Here is a 22,559-nt window from a genome sequence, read left to right as displayed (position 1 = left end):
CTTGGACTTGAATCTTGGATCCATGTATTAGCTTTAATACTTAGGCAAGTAAATTAACATCCTTAAGTCTTGTATCTTTTCCTCATTCATAAAATGGTAATAATATCAGTACCTGCATCATGACAAACATCATATAACTTAAACAAGATATCAGATAAAAACTTGTGAACTCACTAGGCAAACACAATCTTAATCAAGTATTCAAAGTTAACATTCCCAATAAGATAAACCAGTTACATGACTGTTCAAAGTACTAAATGATATATTTATAAAGTAGGCAATAACTAGCATGCAATATTAATAAACAACAACCAAAGTTCTTCACAGTTAAAGAGTTTCTCTGAGGGAAAGACCTGGTTTCAAATAAACAAGCTGCTTTCATTTGTACCTTGTGTAACACCTGTAAACTGTCACTACATCTGAGTATGTTATTGCCAGTTTGGGGTTCAGCTGAAATTATCCACAAGAGGATAAAACAAATGACCTTGGCCATTAAAGCATGATACTCTCAAATGACCTAATAAGAAACAGATTAATGATAATTAAATAGTTCAGGTAGTATCTCTTTGGAGTTTAAGGGTATTAAATAAATATCCTGCTATCTTTCAAAATAAATAGGCTGGTGAGGGCATAATGTGGTTTCCAGGGATTATTGAAAAAAAAAATCCTGACCCTATGAGAGAAAAAAAAAAGAGAGAGAGAAACTATGAAAAACTGATAATAGGGGCTATTTTTCAGTCCCAAAACTTTTCAATATACATCTTTGATAATATCAGTACAATTAAGCTTCTCATCTTTTTTCAGGGTTGTCTAGACAAATGATAGGGTCTTCAAACAGACCTGAAAAGGGACTCCAATTCTCAGGAAACAAGAGTACCATAAACCAAACCCAATCATTACTAGAAACCAAAGGAACTTTGCTGGGAAAAGACTCATAAATGGACGGCAGCAAACCATATTGTGCATGGGTTCCATGCTGTGACAACAAAAAGCCTCTAACACCAGAAAATCCAAAAGTTGTCAAACTATCAAGCTTTGATGACTTCACCAACTGTTTAGTAGCTTGACCATGGTGGTGGATACACAAGCCCCCACAGTTACAGAATTACACAGAACTGAGTACACACACACACACACACACACACACACACACACAAACTGGGGAAAGCAGTTTAAGATCAGTGGCTAGATAGCATCGGTGTCAATATCCTAGCTGTGATATGCATTTGAAAAATATTACCTTCAGTGGAAACTAGCAAGGTATAAAAAAGGATCCCCCTGTATTCTTATTAACTGCATGTGAACCTGTATTTATCTTAATAAAATTTTTTAAAAATTTTATTTATTTATTTGAGAAAGCAAGAGCAAGAGAGAGAGAGCACGAGCGGGGTGAGGGGCAGAGGAAGAAGCAAACTCCCCACCGAGCAGGGAGCCTAATGCAGGACTCGATCAAGGGACTCCGGGATCATGACCTGAGCCGAAGGCAGATGACCAACCAACCGACTGAGCCACCCAGGTGCCCCTTAATAAAAATTTTAATTAAAAATTTTAGGAAGAACAGATTTTCAGAATATTTGAGTAAATGTACCACAGGAAAAAAATCTTTTTTTAAATTTTATATTAAATGTATTCTAAATAATATTTCCTCCCCACTTCTAGTTTTATTTACTTATTTATTTATTTATTTTTAAAGATTTTATTTATTTGACAGAGAGAGACACAGCAAGAGAGGGAACACAAGCAGGGAGAGTGGGAGAGGGAGAAGCAGGCTTCCCTGCTAAGCAGGGAACCTGATGCGGGGCTTGATCCCAGGACCCTGGGATCATGACCTGAGCCGAAGGCAGACGCTTAACCACTGAGCCACCCAGGTGCCCCCCCACTTCTAGTTTTTAATAGCTAGCTCTTCTCCTACGGGCACAATGACCAAGGAAAAAATTCCACAAAGATCCACACATACAGAACTTGAACTTATTTCAAAACAATAAACAATAACACTTTTCCAGTTCAAGAGAGGAAACACAAACTATCCATAGAGACAGATGACTAATTAAAAATTATACTCCACATAATATTTATTGTGCATCTTACATGCCAGACATCAAATGGGATACAGGAGACACAATGGAAGAGAAATAAATGACTTAACTGGTCTTTCTTGGCACTAACATTTTGTAGAATGTTAATTGAAAATAGATGTATACATCTTTCTTCACAGGTGCTTAATCTGCTTCCTTCTTCTACATCTTCCTCATCTCATTAATAAGTGTCTGGTTTTGAAGGAAGGCTTATTTTCTGAGATTTTTAGAAATCCTCTGAGATACACAAAGATTTGATTTAGTAGTATATCATTCCTATTCCTTAAGTGTAAGCATTGCAGTAAGCAAGGTTCTTCTGAGAACTACCTTCACAGTCAAAAACTGTCTTGCCTGAACAAGGAATGCGGAAACTAGAGTAAAATACAGTTATTAGCTTGACCTGCTCTACCAAACTAAAAGCGACATGCTCAGGGCAAGCTCTTCCCAAACTCATGCCAGTTCATGCCTTTACCTAAACCCTTTAGTAGCTTATATTGACCTAAACACTGTACCACCACTCAACCATTACGTAAATACTATATAACTCTATGAGAAATGGGAAAAACAAAGCCTAACTCAATAACTTGTATAAGAATGTGCCCAATACTGTATCAACAGCTGGATTTTATTTTATTAATTAACAGGGTAACTGGAATACTCATTACAAAACAAAGGAAGACAGGTTATAAAAATTTTCAGTATCATCATTAGAACAATGTCACCCACACAATAAATTTTTAGTCATCTCTGTTGAAAATCTCAAATTGAGATTTAAACAACCAAAAATACGTAATTATATAAACCTATCTCCAGTAATCAAGAAAGATATCCCTAACTAAATAAAAATATTTTCAGAGAGTAATAAGTAATAAACCTGGCATTTTAGAACATGGGCATTTATTACCACAATTCCACAGACACATGCCACATGCAGTTCCAGGGATTAGGACCCGGAGATTTTGGGGGGCCATTATTCAGCCTATCACACTCTCCAATCAGAACACTTATAATCCCAGGCACTTGGGTGGCTCAGTTGGTTAAGCGTCTGCCTTCGGCTCGGGTCATGACTCCAGGGTCGTGGGATCAAGTCCCACATTGGGCTCCCCTGCTCAGTGGGGAGTCTGTTTCTCCCTCTGCCCCTCCCCCTGCTCCTGGTCTCTCGTTCTCTTAAATAAGTAAAATCTTAAAACAAACAAACAAACAAACAAAACCACCTATAATCCCAAGAGGATGGGACAAACTCCCATTTTTTTTTCCTTCTCTCTGTTGTCCTAGAGCTTAGCTCCAGACACAAGGAGAGTAGTGGAAAGTGTGTGGCCACAGGAGGGTAACTAAAGAACCAGCCTTCTGAAAGGAGAACTAAAAATGGCAGCTCCTGGGAAAGGGAAAGTGCTATAGATATTGAGAGGAGGAAGGAGCTCAGGAAACTTGTTTTTGACTCCTGGGTTCACCTCCTAATAGTACATGCATGGATTGGAATTTAAACATCACAACGAAGTCTGAGAATTAAATTCAGGATAGATCACTGTCCAGGTTCCAGACTGGCCACTGGGTGGTGCACACATGAAACAGATCAAATAACAGTGCACAGGCTTTGAAAACTCAACTGACATTGGAACCACACAACCAAAAGAAGATGGATTAGAACCTGCAGCCTAAACGATCAGTATCAACGATCTAATACAACAATCTAATACAACAAATATATCAACCTCTCCATAGGATTTAAAGAGACTCAGAATCTCATAACATAATACTAAAAATGTCTGGAATATAATCCAGAATTACTCTGCATATAAAGAACCAGGAAAAGTCTAAATTCAATTAGGAAAAGATAATCAACAAACATGAGACAGATATTAGACCTATCAAAGACACTGGGGAAGCCATTATAAAAATGACCAAAGAAATGAGGTCAAACACTCACTGCTGAATGAAAAGATAGAAAGTCTTAGTACAGAAACAGAAGATGCAAAGAAAAACCAAATGCAAATTTTTAGAACTGAAAAATCCAGTAACAACAAAAAATTCACTTCTCTGTATCTACTAATTGGAAATGTGGGAAAACAAGCTCTTTTAAGAGTGACAACTCCTTGTGAAGGCCAACTCTATCAAACATTAACATCTCAGTGTTAATTATTTTAATCAGATGGCTTTTTTCATAACCCTAGTAGTACTAAGTGAGAAAGATATATTTCAACTTTGTCACATGAGTCATTGCTTCTTGATAAAGTGCCCATCAAGTTTGTTCTCAGTAACTACTAAATAAAGTTAATGAACAGAAATAAAATAGTATCTAAGCATAAGTCCTTATCAGATGGACAAAAAAAAATTAAAATGTGACTACCAGGTACAAAACAGGCCTACTGTTTCACAAGATGTGTTGAATAGATCTTGAGACTCAAGATGCTGTTTAATCTTTAAAGTGAGAAGGGTAGATCCCTCTGCAGATCTAAATCATATTTGTGTTAAAAACAATGTTCTTAGAAAGATGAATTTTTAATAAGTATTACAATATACAAACCAAGAAAATATATGTTGTGACTTATATCCAATGGCATTTCATTTGGTTCTCTATATTAGTAAATCTTCACAAAAATTTATTTATACAAAATTAATAATGAAACAGATATTATAAAAATTAGATTTTAAAAAGTAGATAAAATTTCAGAAAAGGATTAAGATTGGAAAACATCAAAATTAACTGACTTGGGGTTCAAAGAAGAGGAGATGGTCCCTGGGTTTTAGACGTGGAGTTATGCTTACAAAACCCTAATATGAAATATAGATTAGATCCTTTATATCAACATTAAGTTTAATTAATGATTGTTACTTTAAATTTTAAAAAATATTATTGCTAAAATACAGAAAGCCTCAAATTCTTTAGAGCCCTCAAATGGCTTGAGACAATTAAGCCAAACACAAATTCCCATATACACGCACACCACAAAATGTATAAACCTTTAGTGCACATTTCAGATCCACCAGTATATTTAATTGGGATCCCTGAACAGTTAGGAGATTATTTTCAAATACTCTTTTTTAAAAATTAAAAACTGAAGGTATGCATGGGTGGCTCAGTTGGTTAAGCATCTGCCTTCAGCTCAGGTCATGATCCCAGGGTCCTGGGATTGAGCCCCAAGTCTGGCTCCCTGCACAGCGAGGGATCTGCTTCTCCCTCTATCTCTGCCCCTTCCCCCCACTCATGCGCATGCCCTCTTTCACTCGCTCTCTCTCACAAATGAATGAATAAAATCTTTTAAAAAAATAAAAAATTAAAATTAAAAAAACTTTACTTCAGGATACCACTATTTAGGGAAATGCAAATCAAAACCACAATGAGATACCACTGCATACCCACTAGGATGTCTCTAACCAAAACACAGATAATAACAAGGTTGGAAAGAATGTAGAAAAGTTGCAACCCTCATACACCACTGGTGATAATGTAAAATGGTACAGCCACTTTGGAAAAATCCTAAAAGGTTAAACAAAGAGTTACCATATGACCCAGAAATTCCATCCAAGGTATATATCCAAGAGAAATGAAAATATATGCCCACACAAATGCACATGAATGTTCATAGCATCCCTATTTATAATAGCCAAAAAGTAGAAGTAACCCAAATATCCATCAATTGATGAACAAATAAACAAAATGTGATATATCCATATGAGGGAATATCATTCACCAATTAGAAGGAATGAAGGACTGATACACGCTGCAACATAGCATAATGTTTTCAAGATTCATCTAAGTCAAAGAAGCCAGTCACAGAAGATCATATATTATAGATTCCATTTTTACGAAATGCCCAGAAGAGGTAACTCTGAAAAGATGGAAAGTAAATTAGTATATTAGCCTAGGGCTGATGGAGGAGGGGATGGAGAAAATAGGGGTGACAAAGGTACAGGGTTTCTTTTGGGGGTGATGAAACTAGTTGAGTGATCGCTGTACAAATCTGTGAACAAACTAAAGGCATTAACCATATTTTTTTTTTTTTTTTTTAAGATTTTATTTATTTGAGAGAGAGAGAATGAGAGACAGAGAGCATGAGAGGGAGGAGGGTCAGAAGGAGAAGCAGACTCCCTGCTGAGCAGGGAGCCCGATGCGGGACTCGATCCCGGGACTCCAGGATCATGACCTGAGCCGAAGGCAGTCGCTTAACCAACTGAGCCACCCAGGCGCCCTAACCATATATTTTAAATGGGTGAATTGAGGGATGCCGGGCTGCCTCAGTTGGTGGAGCATGCAACTCTTGATCTCAGGGTTGTGAGTTTGAACCCCATGTTGGGTGTAGAGATTATTTAAAAATAAATGAAATAAAATATGCCTGCTGCTCCCCCTGCTTGTGCTCTCTCTCTCTCTGACAAATAAATAAAATCTTAAAATAAAATAAAATAAAATAAAATAAAATAAAATAAAATAAAATGGGTGAGTTGAATAGCATGTATTATATCTCAATATTTAGGAAACTGTAAGGGAAAAGGCTGTTAGGAAACAATACCAGTATTTCATTCAAAGCAAAGATCTGGTATACATAGCAAAGTTGGCTTAACATATTTTCCTGAAGACTGCTCCTATAAGCCTTTTTACTCATTTAAAGTTTTTGAAAGTCAAATGTAAAAATAAAAAAGAATGAAGACAGGAAACAGTTCAGAATGAATCCTCATGTGTGGTATTGTAGGTCAATATTGGTTACTTTTTAATTTTTTAAATTTTTTTTGAAGATTTTTATTTATCAGAGAGAGTGCAAGCAAGCACAGAAGCAGGTGGAGTGGCAGGCAGAGGGAGAAGCAGGCATCCCATTGAGCAAGGGGCCCGATGCAGGGCTCGATCCCAGGAATCTGGATCATGACCCGAGCCAAAGGCAGACGCTTAATTGACTAAGCCACCCAGGCGTCCCATGTCAATATTCTTTTTTATATAAATGTCAAAACACCTCTATTGCTTCTGTCACTTGGAAATTAATGAGAAAATTATTCTTCAGAGCTGGAATACTATTAAAGTTGCCGCCCATATATAAAATAACTTAAGGGTACCTGGGTGGCTCAGTCGGTTAAGCGTCTGAGATCGAGTCCCGCCTCAGGCTCCCTGCTCAGCAGGGAGTCTGCTTCTTCCTCTGACCTCCCCCCACTCGGGCTTGCTTGTGTGCGTGCTCTCTCACCCACAAAAATAAATAAAATCTTAAGAAAATAAAAAATAAAATAACTTAAGCAAACCATATTGCCTACTACTAATTTCTATGAGCAGTGCCAACTATAAACTGGTTTTAATAATTATAAACTGTTTAAAAAGTCAAATTCTAGCCAGAATCTGTAAAAAATAAAACACATTTTTAGAAATGCTACTAACTTGATTTTAAAGAGTATCTCAGCTTTCACATTAGAGAAGGAAAAAAAAAAACCTAATTCTTAAGCCTGATTTCTCTTTCCTCTGAGGTCAAGTGCTTCACACAGATGGCATTTTATACCTAGTATTTTCCCATTTTTGTTATTAATGGCAATTTAACATAATGCAAATGATGTGATTAAAATTCACCTCCATTTCACCACCTATATTTTACCTTGATGTTCCACATTATCTCAACAGCAAATAAAGAAAACTCACTAATTAAATCTTGAATCAGAAATTTTTTTATCTATAGTTGGGACACAGAAGGCCAAAAAGCATAAAAGTTCATAGAATGTTAAGAGGACAGAATGAGAGCCTGATTATAAATAAACAGATAGATATATATATATGACATTTATGTATGTATCACAACTAAAATACTTAAAGTACATTTAGAAGATCAGTGTAAAAAATTAGCCTTTGACTCACAAAAAATTACACCAAAAAGCTTTTGGAAGTTTGAGATGATTTAGCCACAGGTATGAAAACTAAGCAAATGAAAAAATAAGGTAACTGTTAACCCCAGGGAAAAAACAAAAAAAAAGAAAGAAAGAAAACTAAGGGGCGCCTGGGTGGCTCAGTCATTAAGCATCTGCCTTCAGCTTAGATCATGATCCCAGGGTCCTGGGATTGAGCCCTGCATTGGGCTCCCTGCTCAGTGGGAAGCCTGCTTCTCCCTCTCCCACTCCCCCTGCTTGTGTTCCCTCTCTCGCTGTGTCTCTCTGTCAAAAAAAATAAATAAAATCTTAAAAAAAAACTAAACTAAATCATAGCATACCATGTTGCAAAAAAAATTTACATAATCATAATACTCAAGATTGAGTAGGTAGGGGACTCTTGGTTTTTCACTAGCTCTTTCTGATTCTGCTCTGACCATGTACATATATCACTATGATAAAAAAGACAATTTAAAAACTTTATTTGCGGGGCACCTGGGTGGCTCAGTCGGTGAAGTGTCTGCCTTCGGCTCAGGTCATGATCCCAGGGGTCCTGGGATCGAACCCTACATCGGGCTCCCTGCTCAGCACCACACTATTTAAAACTTACAAAAGTATTTTTAATGAAAAGTAAAATAAACCTTCTCCATCTTATCCCTATTACTTAGAGTCCTTCCCCAGCAGCAACCAGTTATCCTGCTTTGCAAATAAAACTGGTTTTTTTTTAAGATTCATTTATTTGAGAGAGAGACAGAGATAGTGAGAAGAGAGCATAAGCAGGGAGGAAAGGGAGAAGCAGGCTCCCCACTGCGCAAGGAGCCCGATGTGGGACTCAATCCCAGGACCCTGGGATCATGACCTGAGCTGAAGGCAGACACTTAACCGACTGAGCCACCCAGGCATCCCAAAAGGCAATTTTATTAAATGAAATTTTCATTTATATAGGAATTACCAGCCTCCATGATACTGTCTAATCTAAATAAATTCCTGTTACTACTCACCCTGGATCATAATACAGCTTGTGTGATATAGCTTGTGGCAAAAACTGTTAGCAGTCTACACAATATCCATTTTTTCTTCCTTCCTTAGTAATAGAACCTCAATTTTTCCCAAGATATTAATGATCAATCATAAATCAAAACTTGTATTTCAGATCATCTGCTCTTGTAATTTGATTTGGGGGTCCATATTGGACACCATGGTTTATTTTCTCATTCTACTGAGACTTAATGCTTGTGGTCACATGGAATTCCTAGACCTCAGTATGAGAAACTCTATAAGTTGCCTATCTCTTTGAGGTTCCTCCAGAGAATCACCAAAGGAAAATTCATGCATACAGGATAGAATAATCTATAATTTTAGTCCTATTCCCCCAAAAAGTCTTACCAAGTGTTATGAAAATAAGTCTGATTACTTTCACAGGACATTCTAAGAGACAGAAATTAATTTTATTTATGTAGATTACTATCCTCTCAAATTACTTTATTGTTAAAGAATCAGTTGTTAAATTTGTTAAAGGGAAAAAATATTACTTTCAGAAAAAACGTAAAACATGCCATTTGCTCTACATTCTTAAATATATTTTATTATATTTACTCTATAATCCCTATTTTTTTCACATAAGAACTGTCCTAGAGCTTCATAAGCCTGTGTCAGGTATCTATCCCACAGAACCGTTGACTATTAGATGCTAACCATAAACCCACATCATAAAATGTTTATGTAACACCAGAGTCCGAAAGTAAGTTACTAATACTCTTTTTAAATTTAGAGGATAGAATACTCCGTATTACTTCTCTCCATTCTTCAAGCCCCAAAGCAAAGGAGCCTTGCCTAAACAAAATAACCCAGGATACCTCTGTACATTACCTATCTATATCTGACAGATTGTCTGACCAATAACTAACCCTAGGATTAATTGGACAAACCAGATTACTAGCTCTGTTTGTCTTAGGTAACTTCCTGCTGCCCCCACACCAAAGAGCAAGTTCTGAGATTCAGTCTATACCGCTTTTCTCATCTCTAAAAAAACCTTGTCTATTTAAGTCTATTCAAATACACAACTACGTGTCATGCTCAGAGCATAAACTATAGTGTCACTAGACATCAGTGAGGTAAATTATTAGTATACCCTCTCAATTAGCTTGGCAGTGGTTTAAAATAATTAAATAATTTCTCTGAAGTTCTGGGTTTTAACTCCCCTTCCACTTACTAGCTTCCTTTAAAGCAAATATTTGTCCCTGATCTATTCCCATCCCAATGAAGAAGCTGAAGTCTCCTTAGATCCAGAGGTGCTCTGAAGAAGCTTCAGGTTCAACTACAAGGTTTCAAATCAAAACTGCTCTCCTTGGAGTCAGTGTCTCTGAATTCTGTCTATGGAGATTTCCTGGCTTTTTTCCTTGGTATTTTCATACCATAATGCATGATACTAAGATTGGATCCATGTCCTCACAACTGGCTCCCAGTCCTACTTTATTATCCATACTTTTCTTGGAAACTGATTATCCTGGATCTTCTATTCCTAACGATCTCATTCTGGAATCTCTTTGCTTTAACTTCCATTTTCTACAAGTTTAGTTTAATCTGTAACTTCAAATCAAGAGGGAAAAGGCAGAGTTCCAAATTTATCACTGAGAATTCCTCCCTTTCACTGCCCCAACTTTCCCAGCCTAACCTAGCCCACATCCTTTCCCACTCCATTCCAGGCCAATTTCAAAGACCACTAAAACATCATAAATTTAACTGCATTTCTAACTTTTCTAATTACAATCAAGCTGCTCATACACCTAATTCCTACAACAATTCTGATCAAAGGTTTGGAGGTTCTTTTGCCTCAGAACTTAAGTGACTAGGGCACGCCTGGGTGGCTCAGTCAGTTAAGCGGCTGCCTTCCGCTCAGGTCATGATCTCAGGGTCCTGGGATCGAGTCCCGCATCGGGCTCCCTGCTCAGTGGGGAGCCTGCTTCTTCCTCTCCCTCTGCTTGTGCTCTCTCTGTCAAATAAATAAAATATTAAAAAAAAGAACTTAAGTGACTAGGAAAGGACCTTGAAGTAAATTAATAAAGTTAGAACTAAAACCCAAATACCCTAACAAAGACTGAAAAAGAAATGATACACCTTGTCAATAGTCAATTTTTATATAATAGGCTCACTTTTCCAGGTAGTATAAGTATTCTTCCTGAAAAACACAAAAAGTACATCTAATTAAATGTTTTTACAAAGTTTTTGAGGGATAATTGAAGTACAATAAACTGCAAATATTTTTATTAGTCCCATTTTTAAACTGCACATATTTAAAGTATACAAATGACCAGTTTTGTGATGCCATGTCATACCACTGAAACTATCACCACAATCAAAAAAACATTTTTATCACCTCAAAAGTGTCCTCATGTCCCTCTATAATCTCTCTCTCCCTCTTCTTCCCCGTGCACCACCAGCACCCAGTAAGCTTCCTTTCAGAATAGAGAACTTTGCAACTTCTAGAATTTTATTATGAGTGGAATCATAAGCATATATTCTATTTTTACTTGGATTCCTTCACTTAGCACAGTGATTTTGAGATTTGTTCATGTTTTTGCATGTATCAATAGAACTTCCTCTTTTTTTTGATTTTCCTTTTTATTGCAGTCATCAAGTACGATTTTTCAAAGTAGTTAAATCTTCATTGTGAATACATTTTAGTATATTTAAAATGAACAGAACAGATATTTTTAATATGCTTCTATTTTATTTTATTTATTTTTTAAAGATTTTATTTATTTATTGGACAGAGACAGAGATAGCGAGAACAGGAACACAAGCAGCGGGAGTGGGAGAGGGAGAAGCAGGCTTTCCCCCGAGGAGGGAGTCCGATGTGGGACTCGATCCCAGGACCCTGGGATCATGACCTGAGCCAAATGCAGACGCTTAACGACTGAGCCACCCAGGCGCCCATAATATGCTTCTATTTTAAAAGGAAGAACGTCATAGACTGCCGGATGAAGAAATATATTTTAGTAGTATATCACCTCTGGAAAAAAAAAGAATTAAAAACTTCAATTATCTAACTTTAAGAGCTATAAATACAGGACAAGATTTCTTTAAAACTTATTCCCATGCATGGGATGCCTGTGTGACTCAATCGGTTAGGCATCTGCCCTCAGCTCGGATCCGGATCCCAGAGTCCTGGGATCAAGCCCCACATCGGGCTCCCTGCTCAGTGGGGAGCCTACTTCTCCCTCTCATCCCCGCTTGTGCCCTCTCCCTATCTCTGTCTTCTCTCTCTCTCTCTTTCAAATAAATAAATAAATAAATAAAAATCTTTTTTAAAAAGCACATTAAGAAAGGATTCTCACATTTATCACTTAATGACAAAAATAAAGAAATATAGAAGTCTAACTGTATTTTACAACTCTTTTCCCTACATTTTAATCTAAATACTGAATGCAGTATGTCACACTAGTCAAAGATGATAGTCTTAGAAGATAATAACTACCATATGCAAGGCAAACAAAATGGTTCCATTTCTGCAACAATTTTATTAGGTAGCTCCTCAATAAAATAAAGCTATATTTATTCCATCTATGGGCATGGGGAGAAAGGGGAAAAAGATAAGAATTCTGATGTCTCCCTCTATATTCACCCAAGTTTAGCAAATATTCGTTGCTTTTCCCACCATTTAGAATTCTTTTTATATGAATGTTATGATTTCTATAGTCAAACAGCTAAATCTTATCAGCTGAATTTTGGCAGAGTTTTTAACATGGTTATAAATTAAATCAACCTTATTTTACCTTGTAACGCCAATTAAGGAACATGCTATTGGACAGATGTGTTTATCAAGACTGACTTGAACAGGATACTGATTATTTTCACCATCTACTACACAGTCATATCAGTAGCTCAGTTAATAAATACACCAAGAATTCAAGTAAGTGATTATGCATAAGTTATTTTCTTTTTTTAAAAAAGATTTTATTTATTTGACAGAGAGAGACACAGCAAGAGAGGGACCACAAGCAGGGGGAGTGGGAGAGGGAGAAGCAGGCTTCCCGCTGAGCAGGGAGCCTGATGCGGGGCTCGATCCCAGGACCCTGGGATCATGACCTGAGCCAAAGGCAGACGCTTAACGACTGAACCACCCAGGCACCCCATGCATAAGTTATTTTCTGTAAGAGTATTTTTTAGTTCCAATATAAATGAATAACTTCTTTGACATCTGCAATACCATTTACAACATTCATAATTTATATAATGTACTTGATATAACGTTTTATATAAGAAGTTCACTAGTTCCATTATGCTTAATGACATATCAGCTCTTCCACTATAAACTGCCTTTTTACAAAGATTTATTTATTTATTTGCGAGAGAGAGAGAGAGAGAGAGAGAGAGAAAGAGTGTGTGCACACACAAGCTGAGGGGTAGAGTGAGAGGAAGAGAATCCTCAAGCAGACTCCCTGTTGCAGCCTCAATCCCAAGACACTGAAATCATGACCTGAGCCAAAATCAAGAGTTGGACACTCTATAAACTCTAAAAACTCTGTTTCTCAATAGTTTATGAAGTCGTTTAAAAATCACCCTAGGGGGGCGCCTGAGTGGCTCAGTCGTTAAGCGTCTGCCTTCAGCTCAGGTCATGATCCCAGGGTCCTGAGATCGAGCCCCGCATCGGGCTCCCTGCTTAGGAGGAAACCTGCTTCTCCCTCCCCCACACCCCCGCTTATGTTCCCTCCCTCGCTCTGTCTCTCTCTGTCAAATAAATAAATAAAATCTTTAAAAAAATAAATAAAAAATAAATAAAAGTCACTCTAGGATAAAACTTTGCAGTTAAGAACCATAAAGACAATAATGCATTTTTTTTTTATCCATATGTAATTTTACAAGAAAGCGAAATAATCTGTTAATATTTTCATCTAATAGAATCCCTGGAATCTTTTCTGTCCAGTCTTATAAAAAGAAATACTGAAAAACCATGAAATTTAAGAACTAGTGTAAATAGTACACTGTGAACAAAAAGTGATGCAGTTAAATCAAGTCTAGTGAACATTTTACAGATTCTAGTTACAGAGAAAGATTTTAAACCAGTATCCTGCCTAGTGTTCTCCTGTTAGCTAGAATGTCAAGATCAGGATTTACTGTAACAAATGTTACAGTTAGCTACCCTTCTCTGGTTTATATAAACACATTAGTTATTTTGGATATTACAAGAGTCAATGATCAGTAGCATCAAGTGCTAACAATCAACGACTAGAGTTGTCAAGAAAGTTGTTACCCACCATTCTAGTAAATCCAACATAAAGGAATATACTAAGTAATACAGATCAACTAACATCAAAACAAATACTAATCATAATTCTGTGGTCAGTCCCCCTAAACCTAGACTATCTAGTAAATACATGTCCCCAGTCAACAAGGGGCATCTAAATGCAATATGAATACCTCAGCATAAATTTACTACCACTAATGGAAAAATATCCTACTAACCAACTGGTTTTACATGTTGATCACTATGTCTGAAAACACTTTAGGCTCTAAGATTGCTTTCACTTAACATGTGCATTTTCCTCTAATTTGGAAAAGGTTAAATGTTCAAAGACTGCAAAAGTTAGCAAAGCTAGCTGACTTCACGAATATTGGTTTTCTGGTCATTTTGTAATGGGATTTTGCAGAATAATATAATTACTTTTAAAAAGCATTAATAAATCAAATGCTCATTAACTTTATACTATATGCACAGTACTCTGGGGCATATTTTTTAAAAGTCATAAAGTCTGCCCATCAAGAATTGTAACTTAGTTGAGAGACAAGATTTAAATGAACAATTAGAGAACAAGCCATCACTTCATAAAATGTGCTACATAGTAGAGGTAGGCTTTAATACCTGTAAGGAACAGGAGAAAAACAGTGTGGGCTAAAAGTGTCAGAGGCGGCTGTAAGGAGAAAAGTGGAAAGGTATTACTATACTAGCCAGTCATCCAGAATTGGAGTCAATCCTGAGAAAGAGATTTAAGTTTTTGGTTAAAAGAAATAGTTAATGAGCAGCTACTACAAATTCACTTGCCTAGCAGATTTTGTAAATGGTGAAAACTACTTTTAGTTGAATGTGAAAACAATAGGTATTGATTACAAATTAATACTACATGGAAATGTTTTGTTATTGGAATTTCTTTGGGGAGCACCTGGGTGGCTCAGTTGTTGGGCGTCTGCCTTTGGCTCAGGTCATGATCCCAGGGTCCTAGGATGGAGCCCCACCGTTGGGCTCCCTGGTAAGCAGGAAGCCTGCTGCTCCCTCTCCCACTCCCCCTGCTTGTGTTCCCCCTCTCACTGCCTCTCTCTCTGTCAAATAAATAAATAAAATCTTTTTTAAAAAAATTAAATAAATTAAAAAAAATAGAATTTCTTTGGGAGGATAGGAGTTGGGGGATGGGTGACACCCAAAAGAAAATATAAGCACTGGATTATTAAGAGTTAGTTGCTTTGGTTCAGAAAAGGCCAATTTCAAGTATTACACATTTTCCATTTACTTACCACGTACTTCATTTGACTTTGTTTTCTCAATCTCCTCAAATTCTATTCATTTACTATTCTACTCAAATAACACATGGTTATTATTATAAGCAAGACAGAACTGCATCAAAATATTAATTACACTAATCTACCCTAGAAACAATGAGACAAATGAGATCGATGCTTAAATTCCAAAAATTGTAAACTGTCATGAGTTTTTATTCTTCATCCCAAGTCTTAGAATTTATCACAGTAAGTCTTCAGAGAAGGTAAAAAAAAAAAAAAATGAGAGTTCAGTTCAATCCTAAATAAATCTCTTTTGCTCTAAAAATATACAGCTACTCTCTTCTAGAAAATAATTTAGAAACTCACAATGCTCCCTTAATCAACATATTAAGGACTAAAGTTACTTTTTAACTTTTTAACTTTCATCCTTTTCTACTAAGATTCCAAAAATACCTCCCCTTACTTTTCAAAGATATATCATTACTTTTACTTTAAAGGAAAACACTGATTAACTAGGGAATGAAGTTCTCCCTCCATCCACAATTGGCAGCTTAAATGGTTCCTGTGGCTTTTCTTATAGAGATACTGACATTAAAATAATGCAGTTGTGCCTCAAAACATTAATTTCCGAATCTCACCAAGAGTAGGTGACCTTCTTCACCCAAATTTAAGGCTGAAGCTCTCCACAGGATTTTAAGAAAGGCCTCACAAGGGCCATCACTTTATTTATAAATCCAATCATTTAACTTATTTCCCTGAAGCTATAAAATACAGACCTCCATTCTGAGTCTAGCTACTCACTAAAACTAAATTCAAGCTTTAAATAAATAAATAAATAAATTCAAACTTCAACACTACCTGCATAGACCTTTAACTTCCATTTTATTTAAAATGTAGCATTTCTCCTTCAGCAAATGACTCTGTACTCTGCAAATATGAATTATACTAATAAATTCTCTCCCTTTCCCAAATACACACAAAAGCTGATGAAATCTATCTATTGACCTGCCTATCTCAGAGATGGCTAAAATAAACCACAAGCTGATATTGAAACTGCTCCAAAACTGAGCTTAAATGAGGTTCACTCATCCTTTTGAGATTATGGTATGAAAAACTATAAAGACTTCCTTTCCTGAGAAAATACCAGCAATTAATTAAAGATAAAAGTACTTATTAGCTCCCTATTATACTTCACAATTTACACATTACGCTTACTAATCAATATCCACATGCTAACAGTACCCATCCTCACTTAAAATAAACCTATTTCAGTAAATAATAGGGCAAAAAAAGCTAGTATCATCACTAAAAGCATTTATAGAATTTACATGTTTTAATACCGTGCTAGATTTTACACACAAAACAGCGTTAACTACAATAAAACTGAAACTTGAAACTATCACTGTGGACTTTACAATTTAACATTAAGATTGTTCTTGTAAAATAATTACTTTAATTATTCTAGCCAGTGATTAATCTTAACAGACAGTCCAAAGGACAGAGGAAGATTCCTGAAGCAGTTTTGGGCGAAATGAAATTTATGAGATATTCACATAAAAATGATGTTGCAAGGAGTTCCACTTCCACCTTAGATGTAAAAGGTCTGAAAAAGTGTTACTTCTAACCTAAAAACCAGAAAAAGCCAAATAAACTATCATATTACAACATTTCTTGAGCCTATCAGAGGCAATCAAGTGGCCTGACATCCCAGGAAGGACAGATTCCTCCAAAACACGGGATGCATGAACTGCCTCTCCAATAGCGGAACACGGCAAGAAGATGCAGCTGCTATGCACGCGAGTAAGAAAAAAATCAACTAAAATTTTAACAAATCTATTTTCTGTTTCTATAGATTGGCTATTTTGACCATTTCATACAAATGGGATAAAAAAAAAATGGGTCTTTTGTGTTTAGCTTCTTTGACTTAGCATGTTTTGCAGGTTCTTCCACGCACATATCAGAAAACTTCATTCCTTTTTATTAACAAGTAATATTCCATTGTGTGGATTCTACATTTTGTTCAGCCGATGGACATTTGACTCGCACAATGAAAACTAAAGAACATTAAAAAAATTAAAAATCTAAATGTAAAAACTTCCTAATTTCATAATTCAGAAGCCTTAAAATGGTAATGTTAAAATGGTAATACTCCCCACACCAATCTACAGATTCAATACAACCCTATCAAAATCCCAGATGCCTTTTTTGCATAAATTGACAAGATAATCCTAAAATTTATATGTGAATACAAGGGACCTAGAATAGACACAACAACTTGAAAAAGAAGATCAAAGTTAGAAGAATAACATGTTTTGGGGGCACCTTGGTGGCTCAGTCAGTTAAGCATCTGACTTTGGCTCAGGTCATGATCTCAGGGTCCTGGGATTGAGCCCCGCATCGGGCTCCCTGCTCAGCAGGGAGTCTGCTTGTCCCTCTGCTCCTCTGCCTACTCATGCTCACGCTCTCGCTCTCTTTCTCTCTCGCTCTCTCAAATAAAAAAATAAAATCTTAAAAAAAAAAAAGGAATAACATGTTTTGACTTCAAATCTTTTACAAAACCAGAGTAATCAAGACAATGTGCAAGGATGCAAGGAGACACAGATTATCAATGGAACCGAACTGAGAATCCAAAAATAAAACTATGTTTATGGCCAACTGACTTTCAACAATTTTAACATCAGTGACAAGACAATTCAATGGGGAAAGAATAGTCTTTTTGACAAATGGTTCTACAACAACTGGAGAACTACTTGCAAAAGAATGAAGCTGGACTCCTTATCCCACACACAAAATTAATACAAAATAGATGAAACCTAAATTTAAAAGCTAAAACTCTTAGAGGAAAACAGAAGAGTAAATCTTTATGACCTTGGGTTAGGCAATGATTTCTTTTCTCTTTTTTTGGCAATGATTTCTTAGATACAATACCTAAAACACAATGATAAAAGGAAAAACAGGTAAATTGGACTTCACCAAAATTTTAAGTTTTGTGTTTCAAAGGGTACCATCAAAAGAAAGTAAAAAGAAAACTTACAGAATGGGAGGGTATATTTGCAAATATGTATCTTATAAGGCACTTGTATCTAGAATACATAGAGAACTCTTACAACTCAATGTACACATGTAAATCTTTATATATGGTCCAAAGAGACAAGTGAGATAGTCTGACTTAATTTATTCCCAGTACCATAAACTACATTGAGTCTGACAGTTTTGACTTTAAGAAAGGAGGTGAAGGGAGAGAAAGGCTGAAGGCAATATATATTTGAATTTGGAATATTTTAATTATTATGGACTCAGAGGACCCTTCCTCAACTGCCAACTTATAGTATCTCATAAATTTGCTAGTTATATACTAAAATAAAATAAATTCCAAAATTTTATATACAAGCATTTAAGACAAAAAGACTGAAAGAAATAGGAAGATGAACTCACAATGAAACAGAAAATCCAATAAATAGTATTAAGGAAAAAAGTTAACTCTGTCATAAATCCGAAACAATGGCAGAGGTACGTAATTTTACAAAAAAAAAAAAAAAAAACACATTTAAGAAAATTAATGCAACATATACCCCCACAAAAAAAAGATAAAAATTAAAAATGTAAACTGTATATTACATAAACCATAGGTTCAAAAGCACACAACCCATGTTAGAAGCAGAAACGGTCACTAATTAAGAATGGTGAATTACAGTTCTTTGTAATATAATACGCTTAAAATTCCTATAATTTTCAGTGTTTTATTAACATTTTCAGTGTTTTATTCTCATTTCACATTTGGAATGACATAATGCATATCTGTGTATGAAGCTATAAAATAGTTAACTTACTATTTTTAGAAAGGGTAGATTTATATCAACTTAGGACATTTTATCTCTACCTAAAATTTTTAGTAGAAATTAAGTAAGTCTTTACAGGTTCCAATAAACTAGTGTTTCATTTACTACATTTAATTTTATAGAATTAATTTAATTCGGGGGCGCCTGGGTGGCTCAATCGTTAAGCGTCTGCCTTTGGCTCAGAATTAATTTAATTCGGTTTTGCTATATGGAAAGGTTTTCTTTAACACGAAATTTGTAAAACATACTCCCAACATAAAATGTATACATCAGAGTAACGAAGTTTATAAGAATAAGAAGTCAGTCATACAAATGGTCCCATGGTTACAGTCAGTGGCTATTAAAGCTCAGAAGAATAAAAGCAGCAAACTGCAGATCTGTGTTACTCCCATTTGGCCTCTAAAAACACAGCCATATTGACATCTAAAATAAGACCTATTTACCTACTCAGCAAGAAAAATAACTGTAGGGAAGAGTACACATGTTAAGACCAGAAAGCTCCTCAAGAATTCAGGCTGGTGGATAACCATCTCAAAGGAAAACCTAGAATATAAAGATTACCTCAGCAACTTTGGGAGGCACTCCATCCCCAAGCACTTCCCTGATGAAGCAGTGCTGGCCCATATAGTATGAGAGCCCACAGGTCCTCTTAAAGGCATCTTTCAGTCGTTTCAGCTCTACATCTGTAACTGCAATTCAGAAATTGAAGAGGGTAAGAAACCAGAAGAGAAAAGAAGTCTCTCAAAATCTTCACTTTTTAAAAATAAGTGTTGGCAAGTATGTGGAGAAAGGGAACCCTTGTGCATTGTTGGTGGGAATGTAAATTGGTGCAGCCACAATGGAACATTTTGGAGGTTCCTCAAAAAATTAAAAACAGAAATACCATATGATTCAGCAATCTACTTCTGAGTATTTCCCCCCCACATACACACTTCTGGGTATTTATCCAAAGAAAACAAAAACACTAATTTCAAAAGACAGATGCACCCCTACATTCACTGAAGCATTACGTACAATAGCCAAATTATGGAAGCAACCTAAGTGTCCATTAATAAATAAATGGGTATAGGGCACCTGGATGGCTCAGTTACGTGGCTAACTCTTGATTTAGGCTCAGGTCATGATCTCGGGGTCCTGAGATCAAGCCCCGTGTCAGGCTCCATGCTCAGTGTGGAATCTGCTTGAGATTTTCTCTCTCCCTCTGTTTCTCCCCCCAGTCACGCTCGCGTGTGCGCGCTTTCACTCACTCTCTCAAAATAAATAAATAAAATCTTTAAAAAATAATGAATGGATAAAGATAAGGTATATATATACATACATATATATGTGTGTGTGTGTGTGTGTGTATATATATATATACACGTAATACAGAATATTACTCAGACATGAAAAAGAACAAAATCTTGCCATTTGCAACAATTTGGATGGACCTAGAGGGTATTATTCTAAATGAAATAAGTCTGACAGGGAAAGACAAACACTGTATGACTTCACATATATCTGGAATCTTAAAAACAAAACAAACAAAACAGAAACAGACTCATAAATACAAAGAACAAACTGGTGGTTGACAGAGGAGAGACAGATGAGGGGATGGATAAAATAGGTAAAGGGGATAAAGAGTACAAACTTTCCAGTTATAAAATAAATAAGTCACGGGGATGTAAAGAGCAGCATTGGGAATACAGTCAATAATACTGTATTAACCTTGTATGACAACCATTCATAATGTATATAAATCACTACGCTGTATACCTGAAACTAATATTACATTGTATACCAACTATACTTCAACTTCCTTTGGGATAAAAATTATATTATTTATACTTCTTGAGCACTTATCTATCCATGTGGAGGACAGTCTCCAAGCTTAGCTTAGATTTTGTCATCACTTACAAAGAAAGTAATCTATAAATTATTCTAACAACCTAATATTTTTAGACACCCACTATCAAAAAAAATTACTGAGTCATTACTTTATTTTAGGCATTTTGAAGACCTTTGAAGACCTTTTTTCACCAATTAAAACAATATCTGCCTATAAGGATAAGAAAAATACTCTTTAATATTACGCAGTCAGTTCAAGGATCATAATGGAGGCACAGAAAAGGTAGGTACCTTTAGCCCATGCTGGAGGAAAGAGAAGACTCTGGACAGAGAGGATGATTACATAAAAATGTAAAGGCTAACTAAAGCAAAAGGGACAAGGGTATGCCAGGCAGAAATGACAGTTTGTTACAAAGTACAATGATGAATGGAGTGTATGGAATTGTATGTTACTAGAACAAAATAAACAAGGCAGGGAGTAGTAAATGATAAACCTAGGGTGGCAGTCATTTGACCAAGTCATAGAAATTTTGCTCTGTCATAATAAAGAAGGGATATAGTCAGACACAATTCAGATACAAATTCCAGGCAGATAGGAAACAGGACCCAGTCAGATACAATTCAGATAGTTCATTCTACCAGTAGTGGAATATGAGAATAAGGAATATGGAATAAGAGAAGCAAAAAGTAGACTAATACAAGAAGAAAAGGAGAAGCTAAATCTGAGAAAGTCTAGAAGAAAAGTCAGTAGAACTTGAGAGCCTGACTGAGAAGCAATCTAGGATAATATTCAGGATACTAGTCAGGGAAACTTGAAGGATGGTATTATCATGTAGAAAGGGAATGTAAGAAAAAGATAAGTGAGGAAGAAAAGATGATAAACCCTGGTAAGGATATACTGTATATGAAAAACCCTGGGGAAATTCAGTGCGTTTTTACAATTATGAGTGTAAAGCTTAGGAGAGGTTTGAAGAGAATCATCAGCATATAGGTGGCAATGAAATCCATAAATAAGCACAGTGAATTAGAGAAAAAACTGTAAGAAATCAATGCTTACAGGATCTGCAGACAAAGAAAAAATACTCTATTGATAAGGAACAGTTAGAACAGGAAAAACAAGAAAGTATAGTCTCCAAAGGACAAGAAAAAAGGACTGGTCTACAGTCTTGCATAAGGTAGAAAGGACCAACAAGATAAGGCCTGAAGAGTCCCTGGCACATATATTATCATTCAATAAATGTTTATAGTAGGGAGAGAAACATGGGTTTGACAATTTGTAGGGCAATGATAAAACAATAAGAACTAATACTTGAATAAGTAGCTAGAGAAAAGTGTGAATACTACATGCTTAATTCATTAAAATTTGGAGTCATACTATTAACATCCTCAATATATTCATTTTTTTCCTTATAGAATACAAAAGTGAGGGGTGCTTGGGTGGCTCAGTCCGTTAGGCACCGGGCTCTTGATTTTAGCTTGGGTCATGATCTCG

General features: G+C 35.9%; 1 protein-coding gene across 2 annotated transcripts in view; it reads right to left on the bottom strand.

Annotated features, from left to right (window-relative positions):
- USP32 (ubiquitin specific peptidase 32) overlaps positions 1 to 22,559 on the bottom strand; it is a 213,328-nt gene that overhangs the window by 132,562 nt on the left and 58,207 nt on the right. For both annotated transcript variants that reach the window (XM_032429128.1, XM_032429129.1), the window contains exon 2: positions 19,802 to 19,929. In XM_032429128.1, coding sequence (XP_032285019.1) covers positions 19,802 to 19,929 — 128 coding nt within the window. The remainder of the gene's footprint in view (positions 1 to 19,801; positions 19,930 to 22,559) is intronic.

This window comes from Phoca vitulina, unplaced genomic scaffold (assembly GCF_004348235.1).
Source record: "Phoca vitulina isolate PV1807 unplaced genomic scaffold, GSC_HSeal_1.0 scaffold40, whole genome shotgun sequence".
NCBI lineage: Eukaryota > Metazoa > Chordata > Mammalia > Carnivora > Phocidae > Phoca > Phoca vitulina.
This window is presented reverse-complemented; position numbering and strand designations above follow the sequence as displayed.